The following is a 16,724-nucleotide window of genomic DNA, read 5'->3' as shown; positions in this document are numbered from 1 at the left end:
CATACTTGAGTAATATTTTGTGTTAAAATATGAATTTGGTGAAAGTGAAAGCAGCTCATACGAATGATACTTGAGTAAATGTCGTAGTATCTGATATTAAACATACTTAAGTGTCAAAAGTACAAGTAAAAGTAAATTATATCTATATTTACATGTTAAACGATTATCAGATTCAGGTTTTTTTATGTGATTGCTGAAATTATGTTTCTTTTGGCTCTGATGCAGCAAATAATCTGCAAAGTAACTGAAGTACAATATACATGAACAGAAGAAATGTGGGTTTTGTTCTTAGAAAGATGTGTGTGTATAAACAAACTGATACAAAAATGTCTCAAGATAAAGTAGAAATTATATATTTTCAATATAAATAAGGGAGAAACGTATAGAGAGAACACTCTTGGTTGGTTCCCCGAGCCTGACGATGTACAGACGGCACAGGATTGTACAAACACAACACATCAAAGTGATCGTTCACATTTGTAATTACAGCTGATCACTCAACACACACATGTTAATGCCAGGCGTACTGTCAGAAGTGGGATTCGAACCCACCAGGCCTCCAGGGGAGACTGCGACCTGAACGCGTTAAAAATGTCGGCGACAACAACATACTGCAACCAATCATCTTGGTGAATTCTCCAAACTTCCAACACGTGACCAATCAGGATGGAGAAATGTTGGAGCGGGGAACATGTGTTTTCTCTCCAGAGGGGGGCGTTCATCAAATAGTAAATAGGATATAACGAACGCTATCAAAGTTAACAAGTTTAAATCTACTCAAGCGACATGATGAGTGTTAAGACATTTACCATAGTGCTTTATATGACATCACTTTTAGTACAGAAGGTTTTAGGTTGGTTATAAATGACAGCGTTTCGATGACAAAGTTTTGAGTATGAAGCAGAATATTTCTACCCGATCCTTTAAATGTATAAACTAATATTATATATCTGCATTTATAATTTATTGTCTAATTATTTACAAGATAAACTTTTGGGGGGGGAAAAGGGGGTGGAGTGTAGCCCCAGCTGTTTAACTGGGGAACACCCCCTAAGCAGGGAGGGATGTCCAAATAAGGCAATGTACGTCACGCAGCACAGCTCGCAGGTTCGAGTCCAGTCAGTGTCCAAATAATTCAAAAACACCAGAAGGTTCCTATTTGTGTTCAGGTTGAATTAATTCATCAAATACATATCTAAACAAAACAGCCACAGAGTAGAGGTGATTTTAAACGATGGGTTTATGACCGCTGCACCGCCCCTGAACTTTATTGTGTCGCAAGTTGACGAGCTAACACACTAAAACAACTCCTAGCAGTGAACGGAGCCGTTAGCTTGACTGCTAGCCGGGTAGCACAAGCTTGACAAACAGCGAGGACGTCCATTCATCTCAACAGAAAGCTCTACGTAATCTTAAAGGTAGTTTTTTAGAGGGACACAGCGCTGACACGGTTGTGTTGAGTAGTAGCCAGACAATTAATTACTTCACGTAAGCTAATGACTAACGGTTGAGTGGCTAGCATTAGCAGCGAGTTAGGTAAGCTAGCTACTAACTTGGTGATACATTTGCTAACTTAGCTAAACTAGAAGCTACACTCTTTTCCTTTTCTTCTAATCTCTCTGAAAACATAACACGCTGTGTGACCTGCAGAGTGTATTTTCCCATCAGGTCTGTATCTTATTATATTGAAATATGTGCTGTAGTTAAACTAATCCTCCAGTCAGACACTGAACTATTCAGCAGAGCCAGTATGCTAATGTTGGCTAGACAAATATCTTGAGGCTGTCAAACACTGTCTGAGTGTTTTTCTCACGTTCTGCACTTTCTCACGGTCTCTTAAACCAACTTGCTGGAAAGGTAGCACTATAAAGCTTGCTACAAAATGCCAAAGTCCTTTTTTTAATATATATCAATGTGTGGTTACGAGTGTTTTTTACTAGCCAGAGAGAGATAAGTGATCACTGCAGGGATTTCACTGCTTCATTCATAGTAGCAAAAGTTATAAAGTGTTGTTTGGGTAGCTAAATGTTTTTTCTTGAAACACTTGGTGTAAATAAACTCCTAGAGATACACTCCAATTACTTTTTTAGTTAGGAATTATGAAAGTTTAAAATCGGATCACTTATATTTCTGTGTATGTGTTTTATATTCTGTTCATTCAAATAAGCTTCAGGGTCTCTTGGGCAAGTTTCAACCCAATCAAGTGAAAAAAATAAGCAATTGGCGATACTTGAATACACATTCATTCAAACACAGACGGGATTAAAGCTAGCTCAGAGGGCCAAACTTCAAAAAGTAAAGACTACAACAACATTTCAATCAATAAACCTTTATTTATACTCAATAGATCATTGAGAGGTGACTCACAACAGGGAGAAAATACTGACAAAATAAATGCAGTCACTAATAATAAAAAGCCAAAGCCACAAAATGTTGGATGATGTGATCAAATGAAAATAGTGTGAAATAACATCCAGTGACGTAAAAATACTAAAACCTTTCAGCCATGCCAGAATAATTCAATAGATTTATACTAAAATTGGAAGCAAAACAAAAACAAGGTCATATAAAGTGGTTACAATTAAACTAAAATGAATGGTAATAAAATATCTGAAATGTCTGAAGGGTATTGATTTCACCTGGAGCACAACTTTAGGATTTTAAATGTTCCCGTGAGCTTAATAAATCTCGTAATCTTTGTCTCCAGCATGGCCTCCATGTCTCCAAACAACTTCTCCTGGGTTGAACCGGGAAAACTGGCCGGACTGGCGCTGCCCAGGATGACGTGTGAATACCAGTACCTGCTGGACAACGGCATCAAACATCTGGTCTGCCTGTGCGAGAGAAAACCACCCTACCACGACTCGTGCCCAGAGCTGCAGCTGCACCACATCAAGATCGCCGACTTCACTCCTCCCTCACCGAGTCAGATTGATAGATTCCTCTCTATCGTGGAGGAAGCCAACTCCAAGGGGGAGGTAAGAGCTCAGATGCTTGATAGACTGTGGCTGACGAATTGTCCTGCTTATAAAGTGCTTTCAGTACTCTGAGGTTGAGTCTTTCATTGTGCACAAGCTTACAAACCACAGGCATTGTAACCGAATACATCTGGCAGCAAATTTACTTGATTCTGGCAAAAAAAAAAAATCCTGGAACAGTAGGAAGGAAAAACTGTCTTTCACAACCTTGCAGCTCCTCCAAAGTGCATGAATCAAAAAGCAACAGGGATAAAAAGCTTTTGTCAGTGTGTTGAATTCCATACTATGTATTATATTTATTCCTGCCTCACAAAAGATTACAAATCAGCAGGTTTTTATAGGTTAGCCTGTTTGTTTTTTTTCGTGTCAGCTTTCTTTTAACAGTCGGACAGGGTCAGTATTCCTGGTTGTGTTTAGTAAAGTAGTTTCAAAAAAGTTCATATCCTACCGTCTTTTAATTATTCAGCTCCAGGACCTGTTTAATACCAGGTTTTGGTACTTATTCCTAGTTAGAACTAATGACAATTTTTCAAATATCAACCAAATGACTCATTAGTTTTATAAATTGTCAGAAAACAGTGGAAAAATACTGACTAAACCTCTTAAAACCAAATGACAGGATGTCTTCAAATCGCTTCTTACGTCAGATGAACACTCTATAATTTAAACATATTCAGTTTAATATCACATACGTCAAAGAAAAGCATTGTTTTAGAGAAATAAAATGACTCCAATACTCTAAATAAATGGCATTTAATTTTGCGAGGACAGAACGTAAAAATCCTGTCTAATAAAAACAACTACTGCAGGATGTGTGTGCGTTGATACAGACTGTTGAACAGAGTAAATATTATGTTGATTCCTCTTCAGGGCGTGGGAGTTCACTGCATGCACGGACACGGGAGGACGGGCACCATGCTGGCCTGCTACCTGGTGAAGACGAGGAAGCTCTCGGGGATCGATGCCATCAACGAGATCCGCAGGCTGAGAAGCGGCTCGATCGAGACTCACGAACAAGAAAAAGCTGTGGTACAATTTTATCAGCGCACAAAGTAGCAGTAAAAAAAACAGTTCTGCTTCTGTTGGGAAGCAAATGTCGTACAGTTTTTACAGTTAATAAGTATAAAATAAGTGGAAGGAAGTGCCTTGATTATACTGCTAAATGAACTTTACTATCTTGGAACGGGAAATACAAACAGTAGTGAACATGTTGGCCCTGGGACATTTCACTAAGACAAACATCTCTACTGTACATACAGGCACACACCCTCATTTCACATGGTACTGTATTCTGTCCTGCTCCCACATCTTTACTTTTGTTTATATAGTTTATGTAGACTTGTTCGCCCTCCGTTCACAGGGCTGTAACCTTCATTTAAGCACTGGACGCCAGGGAGAAGAGACGCTGGCGCTCCTTGAACGTGAGCTTTTCAGGAGCCGACGCTCTCTTCATCTTCTCCTCCTGGTTTCTGTAATTAAACGATGATATTAGCCAGAATACTTGAATTTTATTAACGGGGAATCACTTAAGGGGGCACAAATGGTAGCATGTGCAGTTTTAAAATGTACTTATAGAGTGTCGTCTGCTGATTTATGTTACTCAGGGATCTCTCTCAAATGCTTTAAAGGTTTTTGGGAGATTTAAATCGCAATCATGTGCCACTTTAAAAATGTACGTTCACCCAAAAAAATGGAAATGCCCGCATGTCGTTTCAACAATCAGTAGGACAGTGATCGCTCCACCACATCCTCCTCTCAGAATCACGTCACGTTTGGCTGCTGTCATGGCAGCCGTGTGTGACTGGACGCTTGCTTCAGTGCGTGAACACACTCCGGCAGATAAAGATTAAAGAAGACTGGCGATATGCAGACTTCAGGGAAGCTGCACTCTCGCTGAATTACGCCATTTCATAAAAAACAACTTGGCAGAATGAAATCTATGAGGTGAAGGACGGGCATGGACGCTAGACTGTGCTGTACTGCAGCCTTGGTAACACTTACTTCGAAACCTAAATCACATATAATAACTGAATTTTTCATTTTGGGGTGAACTGTTCCTTTAAAACAGTTAAACTAGAGAAGCTTTGTGTGGTCGTGAACAACTGTGCATGGAGATTTCTGTCATTAAGTCATAAAGAGTTGAAAAAATGCTGCATAAAAAGCAGTTTTGCCAAAAAAAACAAATGTTAAACTCACTCAGTGTTGATGATATCTTGACCCGGTCCACTTGGTCTCTGATCTGCCAGAGACACGGACATGTTGTAATGTGCAATAAAAACCATACGTCTGATGAACACAGACTCTTGTATCAGCAGTTTTCAATGTTCATGTTCAATTACCTGGTTTTGCCTCGTCGTCCTTTCGCTTTTCCAACTCTTTCGGTTCAGCGGTGATGTTCCCGGCAGAGCTTCTCCTGTTCTAAACAAGGAAAAGACGTAATTTGATGTAAGTTCTCGTCTCTCTACTCAACGCAGAAGCATTTCTTTATTCATTAAAGTTATTAAGGCACTTTTAATGTAACATTTGTAGACATAGTGACTTACTTATGCAACTGTTTCAGGCAGATACTTCTGTACTAGTCGTAAAACATCATTATACACTACAACATGGAGAAATAATGTTTAAATTTATGTTTAATGTGTTTTCAGAAGGATTATAATCTTCCGTGAAAGTGTAATCGTTAGTATTTGATATTACAGTGGTCCAAAACATCCCATCCTGTGTACTTCTAATCTATTATTTATCATTAATATGTGATGCTCTGTCTTGCTTAAACCCACTTAATCTGCTAAAGTAGTAGAAGTATTTTATGGTGGATCTTCCCTTTAATTGGACCCTGTGTGGCGCCTCACCTGTGTTCTTCTCTCCAGCTGCTGTATCGTCAGCATCATGTCCAAACCCTCGTCTTCCTCCTCGTCCTCGTCCTCTCCTCTCTGCTGAACCTCCTGCAGCCTCTTCTGAAACTGCCACTCCAGGCTGAGCCTCCTGAGCCGGTTGCTCTCCTCCGCCGTGCGCTTGGCTTTGGCCTGGAGCTCCTGCACCTCCTGCTCCAGGAGCTCCACCGCCTGAAGCCTGTGCTGCTTCTCCAGCTTCTCCTGGGCCTCCCTCCTCCACGGGCCAGACAGCTCCTGCGGGTCTTTTTGCTTTGTCGGGCCCTGAGTCGGAGGTTCTTGGAAGGAGACGTGTTTTGTTGGAGTGATGCTGACTTGCGGTTTTGCTGCCGGATCCCTGTGTGTGGAGGATCTGTGTGATGGATGTGAGGGCTGAGGTAGCTTCTTGGTTGCAGTAATGGGACATGCGTAAATATGGTTAGCCTGGTTTTGAGGACTCTGTTTGTTTCCGTTCACTTTGAGGGTTCGGCTCAGCGTCGCTGCCAGCAGAGATGAACTCTGGAAGGTGGTGAGTGGAGGATTTGTGTGCGTGTTCATCGCCCTGGTCACAGGGATGTCTATGCGTATGGGCTGGATCGAAGGCGTCGGTGTTGGATGCTGTGAAAAAGGAGTTCTCCAGACACCGGCGCCACTTGTGCGGCTGCCCTGCTGCCGCTTTGTGGGAGGACAGTCATCTGAGAGGATGTCATGACTTGAAACACTGGAGCGGATGGGGAAAGATGAGTAGTGGCTCATGATTTGCTTTGCACGCTGCTCCTTCTGCTCCCATAAATTCTGCCTTTTGTCCAGCAGGGGGCCTCCACTGTCCACGCACAGGTTCTCCTGTGACAGGGCCTGACGCTAGAAGAGGAAATGCAGAGATTGTTTTAGCATGTAACAACTATTAATGATCATTTTATGCAGTGAGGGAATAGAACTAATTCCAGTTGCTCAATTAATGTGCCTGTGACACAATGTTTTATGTTTATTTAGTTTGGTTTCCGGCCATTTAAACATCCTAGCTTTCTGTATCCATCTTATTTTTTATGAAATATTCAAATCAATCTTTATTTGCATGGCGCTTTTCATACAAAAAGTAGTGCAGAGTGCATCACAGAGATTAAAAATAACAACAGAGAATAAAGCAGCAAAGAAAATCAAGAAAAGAAAATCAAAAGAACCAACCCCCACAATATTAGTTCATATGAACAGTTATTGGAGTGTTTCCTTGTTGGAAGTGCCACCAACATGAGAAGGGACACAGTTTTATTGTGAAAGGTCTCCAACCCAAAAGATCAGGAGCAACTGTATTGATCTTTAAAAATACATTGGATTTTATCATCTTGAATGTATTTTTATGTAAACATTTTTGTCTGAAAACTTATAGTAACTCAAGTATATGTTTCAGATGAACGTAGCAAAGTAAAAAGTACAATATTTCCATTTGAAATAAAGTGGAGTAGAATGATAAAGCGCCGTAAAAAGAACCTCTAAACTGTAACTGAATTCACTCCTTGAGTAATTGTGTGGTTTCATTCCTGCACTGTGAACAATATGTTGACTTTCCTCTATTTACTGCTGATTAAATAATACATGTGATGAAACCTTTTTGCTCCCAGAGGGACATTAATACTCTTTACTTATTAAAGACTTACCATTAAAGTCCTTTTACTTGAGCGCTGTCCGTCTAAAGGCCTCAGAGAGACTTTCAGTGTTTGCTGTGGTCGGCTGGAATCAGACAGGTGCTTCTCCTGGGACTTAGGAGTCGGAAGAGTCAAGTATTCCCTGTGAAATGACTGAATACGGAACATGGAGAGTAACCGGAAAGAAATGCATTCAGTTGACAGTGACATTTTGGTTTTCCTTCCTCAACACCGTTTTACAGCAACTGTATGTTTTGCAAATTAGACGGAGAAATCTGGAAAACTCACGTCGGCACAAAGGTTGATACTGGAGACGGCAGCCATGTTGTTTCCTCTCACAACGGCGTGAGCAGGTTCATCTGCATCCTCGGGGCTGAAATCTGCTGAAAATAAATACATTGGAGTCGTTCTTATGACTCAGACATTCATCGCATTTCGCAATAATGCATTTAAGTGATGAAAATAGAAGTGCACCCACGGGTCATGTTGGGGTTGGAGCGGTACAGTTGTCGGTTTCTCTGCATTATCTGCTCCTTCTTCCTCCTGCCGCCTCCGTGATGTTCTGACGGAGCGGCGTCCGCCACACTGTACAGCTCCACAGACTTACCGTTCGAATTAGCCAGACTTTCATCACCTTGTGACGCAAGAAAAAAAAAGTCTTAATTCGTGGCCTGAATAGCAGACGTTTAAAACAACGATGGTTTGACAGGTGGAATAGTGTACCTGGTTTCTGCTCTGAGGTCGGTTCGCTCAGCAGAGCTCCCAGGCCGTGGTAGCTCGCTCCAAACTTGGCAACCTGTAAGGTCACAACGGGGCCGGTTTGCATCATGATCGCTGCCGCCCTGAATCATTGTGAGAACAGGTCGAAGGTCAATTCTCCGTTTTATTGGCGTATTAAATTTGTAGTTTGGAAAGTGAAGGTTGCGCTGCTAAAAAAAAACCCCAAAACATCTTAATAATACTGTCTGACCAAACACAGATGTTTGTGACTTGGCAATAAGCGGGCCTCAATTCGTCTTTCATCGATATCAACATGGAAAGTCAGTGAACATTCAACTCTCACAAGGTTGCAACTGGTTGTGTATATATAACAGACTGTCATGTATCTACCTCTCCTGGCTGAGGCCGACCAGGCTGTGACCGTCCACACTCAGCAGCTGATCCCCAGCTGTTAACCTGCCGTTCTTTACACAGAGGAGACACGAGACAATTTGTTAGTTATTCCAATCTTTTCTTGCTTAATTCCCATGAAAGTATTCTTTACATTGAGCAGCTCAGCTCGATCGATAATGTGTCAGCTCTCACCATTTCAGCCGGGCCTCCCCTGACGATGGATTTGATATAAATCCCAAGGTAACCTTGCCCCGCTCCCTGTGGCAAAACAAGAGCGAGGACGTTAATTAGCTGAGACGTTCAGCAGATACATTTCATGTTTGAGCAGTTCCAGTTAGTGAACACATCAGAATCGGGGACAAACACTGAGGCAGTCACCTTGGCAGCCACGATGCTGACCCCCATGCCACTGTTCAGAGGCTTGTTCAGAGTGACGGTCACGACCTCTGGCTCTCTTTGCGCTGCCTGTTGAAGGAAATCGGAAAAAAAAACTCCAAAAGTGCTGTATTTGTTTGAATTATATTTCAACAAATCTGTGTTTATGCTTACCAAGTACGAGCTCTCTGCAGAGGAAGTTGGTTCATTGAAGTACACGGTCCAGTCACCTTTAGAGGTCGGCTGGGATGTTAAGGAGCAGAGACCTGAGGAGAATGACGTCACGCCCGTTTTAAGTGTGTTTATCTTCCATGCGACACTTTCCTGCTGGTTTATATTAACATTTTGACGTACCCTTCCGGCATATCGGCTCCAAAAACTCCCTAAACCCTGGAGGGATTCCTCGCACAGAGTCACAGGAGTATCCTCCCTCCGGCAGCAGGAAGGGCAGGTGGAGGTCGAGGCTCTCCTCCAGCTGGACGTCCCGTCCTTCGCTCAAAATCAGGTTATCTGCAGAGGCCGCCGCAGCCGTCACCACAGCATCGATCAAATCCTGCAGCGAGGATGACATGTGGATCGGACAGCGGAAACATTTCAGGAAAAGGTCGTTCTCGTATGTGGATTGACATTTGTCATTGTGTGACAAGGCTTCAGGGAGGGGACATCCAATCTGTCTGCAGTGACCCTGAGAGGAATACTGGAGACTTTCCTGCAGACGACTCTGACTGCTGACCTCCTTAGAGAGGTAGAAAAGTCCAAAAATAAAGTAATGTATACTCACTAGAAACTGCCGAACAGTGTGAAGAACACAGTACAGTTCCGAGGTACTTGTACTGGACTCGAGTGCAAATCGTTGCAGCTTAGCCTCTGTTTTCAAGATATTAATCAAAAGACTCTTTGTATTAAAATAGTTTTCATGTTTTTTAACCTAAACTTAGGAGGTGGTAATGAAGCAGTTATTTCCTTTTGTGGTTTGTGCTCCTTTAGAAAAATCCAAATGCATCTTGTTGTGCAGGAAAGAAAGAAAATCAGTGGCTTGAATGTACATGAGAGGCAAAAACTGTGGCTAATTTTGCAATTTGCTGTGATAATCTGATGTCTAACAGCTGGTGGTTGAATTGAGTTTGTGTCAATAGACTGATATGTTTGTTTTGGATTGTAATTCCAGCCTCGTCGAGCGGGCGATATTGTATTTGACCGTAGTCTTGCACGCAGCGGATCCACTGAATTCACTTCCTGTTACATCGATTTCATGGGGAACTTGACATGTCTTTGTCGCACATTCACAAACCCCGAATATTCAGCAAAATACTAGAGAAATCACTCAAAAGCGTCCCACTTTTCTTCATATATAATTCATGGTCGTATTCATTATTTTAAATAATTCATATGACTCAATCTATACGGCTGAGCTCCTGTTCTGTGGTCGAGGACATGCTAAATCCCCCAAAATATCGACTCTACAGTGCATTTTCTCTGCTCAGATCTTATTAGTAGCAGTACTTTCATTTCTGCAGGCTGTTCCTCTTGATATCACAAACGTCTTGGAGGGATTTGTCCCAGAAAGCATCATTAGACTGCGGAGTGAAACAGGGGAGGCAACACAAGCGTAAGAGGAGAGGAAGAGTAGCTGAAGTACTCACAGAGGGGATGTGAGGCTCATTGGTTGCGTAGAGATAACCAGCCAGCAGCGTCTGCAGCTGCAGCGAGTTCAACTTGAAGCAGGTATTCTGGATGTCCTTCGCGTCTTTCATTGAGTACTTATTCATGGTCAGGAGCATGGTTGCCTAGAAACAGCCCAGGCAATGCTATTTTAACAGCTTGTACCATCTGAAATATGTGCTCTGACACGTAATTAAAACCTGCAAAGCATAAACAACTTCGGACATGTGTCGCCTCACAAAGAGAGCTCAGATTGATGGACAGAAGACGCGGCGTGAGCCTTGTTTCTACCAGTGTTTCATCCATGTATCGCAGGCAGGGACCGACCTGAACAATGTGCCCGAGGTGGCAGTCGGCAGCCAGCTCCAGGCCCTGCCTCTCCGCCCAGCCTTCGATGGCCATGAGCCTCTGGCGGAGAGCGGCGCCCCAGTAGTGGGAGCGCAGGCCGGGAGTGTCGGCCCCGGGGCTCGTCAGCTGGTTGAAGAGCCAGGCGCTGATGAAGTGGAAGAGCTGGGAGAAGAGCTGGATGGTGAGGGCGGGGTTGACCCGACAGCGGCGTAAAAGAGACATCGTGTTCATCAAGGTGTTCAGCACCATCTCTGCAAACGGGCAAGACAGAAGTTTAAGGCATACAAAACATCTGGCAGCCGGTGACGGAGCTGTGAAGCAAAGTGCATTTATTCAAGTACATTTTCTAAGTACTTATTTGCTGCTCCATATTTCCATTACACTACATTTTGGAGGCAAATATTATACTACATTTATTTTAAAACTCAGGTGACTCAATATTTTGCAGATTGCATGCAGCATCAGAGCCAGTAACACATTTTGAATTAATGTATTTTATCTGCAAATGGATAAAACACTGATTTAATTCATCACAAAAACAGAACAAAAACTGTACACAGTATAAACATACATGTAAATATATGTATAATCTACTTTTACTTGTACTTTTGATACTTGAATACATTTAAAAATCAGAGACTTTAAGACTTACAGTAATATTTTAACACAGTATCTTCATTCTTACTCACGTAGGACTTCCTGGTACTTTCCACATCACAGCTGGCAGCGTCACAGCTCCTCTTAAGAGTCTTAATTGATGTGCGCTGAGTAAATTAATCACTGCTGTGATGTACAAATAAACAAAACATTTACCTATACCAGCCGGCAGTGGGCCGTGTTGCTCCGGATCAATCAAAAAAGTTGGCAGGTGCTTCCTTAACTCACTCTGTAGACAGTGCAGCAGGCAGCTTGGAGGGAGTGAGAGACACATGTTAAAATCAAAAGTTTACGCCGCACATTCACATTATGTGTTCAAAAACGCGCTACATGTGTTGTCTTTAAGCCTTTTGCAATTGAGTATATGTGAAGAAAAGGATTCAAGAATGATCTAAATCAGTTTTATTTAGGTTTTACACGCTGTCACAACTTCCCGGAAATCAGTGTTGTGTCTGCTGTAGGTAAAACGTTGGCCGATGTATAAACACGTCAGCCCATAAGTCATTGATTTTACAGACAGAGAGGACGGAAAGATTGCATGTTGCAGTCAGAGAGTCGGCTCTGAAGTGCTTGTGTATACATACTTTTTGTATTTGGGAGCTCAGAGCTGCTGCTGCAGCTGGAAACCTGTTTTTAAAGCGGTTTGTTTTGGTGTCAGGAGACTTGTGGTGCCTCCAGGAGGGCAGAGGCTTGGATGGATACTTTTTGATGACATGTTTTTAGCACAGGGACTCATTTGATGGGTGGTGGAAAGGCGATGTGGAGTGTGTCCTGCAGTTTCAGTTGTCTGTTACCTGTAAGCCTTGTGCACCAGGTGGGACAGATCCAGCTGACATTGCTGGGTGAGCGGGCTGAGGTGTTTGTCATGCTTGAGGAAGTTCAGCAGCTCAGAGGAGTTGGCCATCCAGAAGGCGAGAGCGCCGGCGATGGCCTGCTGCCTCTGCAAGGCAAATATAGCAGCGGCGTCACATAAACTCACACAACACCTGGCAGATGTGACTTTGGTCTCGCAGTTTGCTTTTGCAGTTTGAGCCGTCATCCATTCAGTGTGTGCACTTGAAACAAAAAAGAGTTTCCTCGCACTTGCCTGCATGACCTTTTCTGTCACGGCCACCATTTTGTTTGCGATGGAGGTGACACCGTGCGTCTGCCCCGAGGGCGGAGAGCCTCGCCTGTAATGGCGTTGCAGAGCAAAGCGTCCCGCAGCGTAGAGGATGTACGCGGGTGAGAGCTTGAAATGAACTGTGGAGCTGTTGGTGTAATTTATGACTGCAGACAGGAAGGCCTCCTCAGCTGAAAGTTAAAGAACACCAGCAGGGGGCAGGAGGACGTTATGAGACGGAGGGCAGGCAGGCGGCTTTCAACTGAAGCGAGAAAATAAGAGTCTCATACTCACAGTGATCACAGAATTTAATTCCAATTGGTAATCCGGGTTGATCAGAGAAGTCAGGAGGAAGACTTCCTGTAGGCCTCACTCCTGTGTTGGAAGTCATGTGTGGAATAGAAAAACAATGACCGGCAGCCGACATGTTTACAACATTTAATAGAGCTAGATCAGTTCATTAGTCAAGAAAATTGCTATTATATTCTATTTCTTCCCTCCTAAATGTGAAGATTTGCTTATTTTCTTTCTCGTTTATGAGAGTAGACATGCCTGTTAGTTTAAAGCAAGTTATTTTATTGATAGTTGTCTGCCTTAACAATCGGTAATTGGTTAATTATCAATAATATATTAAACATCATGAAGTATGACTTGATCTGTGATTGAATATGCTTCATCAGGAGTTATAACACCAAGTTACTTGAATAATGAACAAATTAAGACATTTGAACCAATGTAATCATATCAGTTTGTATAGAATATCTTTTTTTTTTTTACATTTATTTTAGTTAAATATTTTTTCTATTATCAGTATTTTGTATTTTATATATTTGATCATATATTTCTAATTGTAGCTTGATACTTTCTGTAGTATTTCTGCTCATCTCTGATTGTTGTTTAATACACTTGAATCTTTAAAATTTTTAAAAGCGATTACATGATCAATCATCAGTCATCAACGTCCCTAACGGTAATGTTTTTAGGATTTAGGGGTGAAAAAAAGCAGTTTGAAGAGCCGTTTGGGAGAAATGTGTAGCATTATTCACATTTTTTTAAATTTTATAGACTAAACAACTAAACGGTCAATTAATAATCGTCAATTGCAGCCCTGTATATGTATGTGATTTAATACAGTAGACTGTGCTGTTCTTGATTATTTCTCTTTTCCACAGTTTGCACATGACTCACCCGGGGCAGCCTGCCTCTGTTGCTTCTTTGCCTCACGGTTAGACACACAAATGCTGTTGTTGTTCAGTGGCTTCTCAGTTGACCTGGATGTTTGTTCAAAGGGGCGAATGTTATTCTGACGGTTGTACAGGCCTGAAGCCAGCAGTCTGGGGAAAAAAACAAACATTCATAGTGAACAATGAAACATTTTTACCCATTCTCATCCTCTGAAACCTTGTCAGCCGCTTTGTTCTTCTCTTTCTTCTTGTCTTTCCTCGACAGCGTCCTCTTGAAGTTTTCGATCACGCCTCCTTTTTCCTTCTCGTGACAGTTTTCCTTTATTGTCGGGCACATGAAGAGAACGTAGATGTGAGACTGTACATGAGCGAGGAGAGAATGAAGCGGCTCGACTGCAGTTAAATGCTCAGAGCGTTACCTCCGAGCTCTTCTTGTCTCTCTTGAGCACAAAACGTCCTTCTCTGTTGTCTTTCGTCCAGTTTAATTGCACAACCAGAGGCCTCTCGTCCAGATCCACTCTGCGTTCTTATTCCACAGTGAAAACACAGGAAAATGGTCAGAGCATATTCATAAATCAGTGACAAACCCACCTACTGTAACGCTACTTTGTTGATTAATCACTTGATTGTTTGGAAGAAGAAGAAACCAGGTTCAGAATCTACATGACCCTTTTCACCTGGAGTCTCCTGAGTACCTTTATTGCCGTGGATCTCATACAGGGAGTAACTCGTGGTCAGCATCTTCATGTCAGGCCTGAACTTCTCTGAGAGGGTTTCGATCAGCTCGTGAGTCGGAGAGCTGCTGCAAACGCGCAGGCACTTTGTGGCCACGTTCCCTCCGACGTGATCCTCAAAGTAGAAGCGCATCACGCCGTGAAACTCCAGGTTCTGTTCGTCAAAACAGAAAACTGTTGGAATCTGGCTTTTAAAAAGGAAGTCTTTGATTGCAGTGTTTCTAGTTTGCTGTATGTGGGAACGGACAAAAGAGGTAAACGTGGAAGGATGGAATCAGGCAAAGCTGATGTATTTATCTCCAGAGCCATCTTCACTATTATCACTGCAACTCCCAACACATACAAAACCAACACATGTAAAACTATAGGGCCACAACAAAAAGAACTGATTCAAACAGATTAGAGTGGCAGAGAATGGTAGATTGCACCGAACTGCTGACATTCAAGTCCAAAACATGTTTATGAAAAGTGAAAAAGTTCTCGTTTATTTCTGACATCTCAAGGTGACGTCTTCAGATTGCTTGTTTGTTCCAGTCAACAGTTCAAAACCCTAAAAACATTCAGTTTACTGCGACTAACAACGGACAAATAAGCTGTCTGCTGATGACACATAGACTGTCATGCAGGTTTGTTTACTTGGTCTGTCATTCCCTAAAATTTGATGCCAGCAGCTGTCAATCAAACACAGAGACACGCCCCTTCAAGAAGCATTTCTGATACTATCTTTTTATATAATTTTGATGACTAAATGTGATTTCAGTCAGACTTTAGGATACAACAAGCACACAGTGCTCTCACAATATGTACTTAACCAGTTCAGTGTTTTCCCCCTAAAGAAACTGATACCAGACTTTAAATCAACTTTGAAACAGGCAGTTCATGTGTCAGTAATCTCCACGATATGATAAATATTATAGTATATGGATCCAGTAGATACTTTAGCATTGAAATGTGAAATATATTAAAGATGTTCAGATAAAACATGAGTAACTGAATAGAATCAAATAAGTTGCAGACCAGCACAAGAGATCGTGTTAGAGTAAAAATCTGAAATCTCACAAGGTGGAAAACACTAAAGTGGCATCCCATGACTTCAACCGTTAAATATACTTTGGTAGGTGAAGTGTTTATGTCTAAAGACACATCTAGAACTGTGGTGTTGGCAGTTGTTCAGAGAATAAACCAAACACAAACAGAGAAATCATACGGTTTATGAGCCCTGTCAGATGACTCACCTCATCAGGTTGGCTTATTTCAAACAAGTCCAGTCTGTTGTTGTTCCACTGTCTGATGACTTTGGCTAATCTCTCTCTTTCTTCCTCTTCCGGCATTTTTCCCCCCTGATTAAACTCAAAAGTTTAACTTTTAACTCGAGTGGCTGCTGCAGATTCTTCTCCAGAGAGGAAATATCCTGTGGCTCTAAACTGTCCCCGGGTGTTGTTTCTTCTGTTCGGACCCCACCCCTTCTTCAATCTATTCCCCATTAGTTACAACCTCATTGTGCTGTAGCGGTGAGTTTTTAAACATAATTGCCTACTTCATCCCCACATCCACGTCCCCTCTCAAAGCCCCCACATCCCCCTGCCCTCATTTAACGGGTCAGCGGATCTTTGTTATGTGAGGCGAACAGTTTCCTAATCATATATCTGTCACAGGCAAACCATTCACCTCTTTACAGTCCACCACCAAATGTAATCTGTCACTTTCTCTTGAATCTTTACCGCATCATTTCCACGGTGCACATCTTGATTTCTCACCAGAGTTTGCTGGTGCACCTCTTTGCACATACTTTATAACCTCGCTGCAGAAGTCATCATGTGACGCTGACAGTGTGCAGGACTCTCAGAGCCATGAGAGAAGTCCATCCTCCTTTTCTCAGCGACACGGATATTTACGCTTGAGGGGATCCCACTTCTCATGCATACCAGTGATTTACAACACAATTTATGGTCTTCCCCATTCAGTTAGCCCTATGTGTATGTAGGGCAGCTTTTGTTGGCTGCCCTGAAGCCCACAATGGAACAAAAGCCTCAACAAAACCAACCCTCAATTAGATAT

General features: G+C 42.3%; 2 protein-coding genes across 3 annotated transcripts; one reads left to right on the top strand and one right to left on the bottom strand.

Moving 5' to 3' along the window:
- Positions 1–101: 101 nt before the first annotated feature.
- dusp23b (dual specificity phosphatase 23b) lies at positions 102–5,278 on the top strand. Its single transcript, XM_030391893.1, has 3 exons — positions 102–1,418; positions 2,708–2,978; positions 3,849–5,278. The coding sequence occupies exons 2-3, from the start codon at positions 2,709–2,711 to the stop codon at positions 4,032–4,034; spliced, it is 456 nt and encodes a 151-aa protein (XP_030247753.1). The 5' UTR covers positions 102–1,418; position 2,708; the 3' UTR covers positions 4,035–5,278.
- Positions 3,713–16,215, bottom strand: afdnb (afadin, adherens junction formation factor b). Of its 2 annotated transcripts, none has more exons than XM_030391885.1 (24): positions 15,902–16,215; positions 14,628–14,820; positions 14,352–14,458; positions 14,130–14,251; positions 13,937–14,019; positions 13,043–13,123; positions 12,734–12,939; positions 12,441–12,586; positions 11,803–11,897; positions 10,969–11,240; positions 10,623–10,766; positions 9,334–9,532; positions 9,154–9,245; positions 8,983–9,069; positions 8,797–8,862; positions 8,602–8,675; positions 8,215–8,333; positions 7,970–8,125; positions 7,780–7,874; positions 7,504–7,644; positions 5,831–6,709; positions 5,318–5,396; positions 5,175–5,217; positions 3,713–4,447 (listed from the first exon to the last, which is right to left on the bottom strand). In XM_030391885.1, the coding sequence occupies exons 1-24, from the start codon at positions 15,995–15,997 to the stop codon at positions 4,354–4,356; spliced, it is 3,669 nt and encodes a 1,222-aa protein (XP_030247745.1). In that variant the 5' UTR covers positions 15,998–16,215; the 3' UTR covers positions 3,713–4,353. The 2 variants fall into 2 exon arrangements, with proteins under 2 accessions (XP_030247745.1, XP_030247746.1); XM_030391886.1 differs by having other exon boundaries at positions 7,780–7,871; positions 15,902–16,214.
- Positions 16,216–16,724: the final 509 nt, after the last annotated feature.

This window comes from Sparus aurata, chromosome 16 (genome assembly GCF_900880675.1).
Source record: "Sparus aurata chromosome 16, fSpaAur1.1, whole genome shotgun sequence".
Lineage (NCBI taxonomy): Eukaryota > Metazoa > Chordata > Actinopteri > Spariformes > Sparidae > Sparus > Sparus aurata.
The sequence above is the reverse complement of the archived record's forward strand: the minus strand, read 5'-3'. Positions and strand labels throughout refer to the sequence as shown.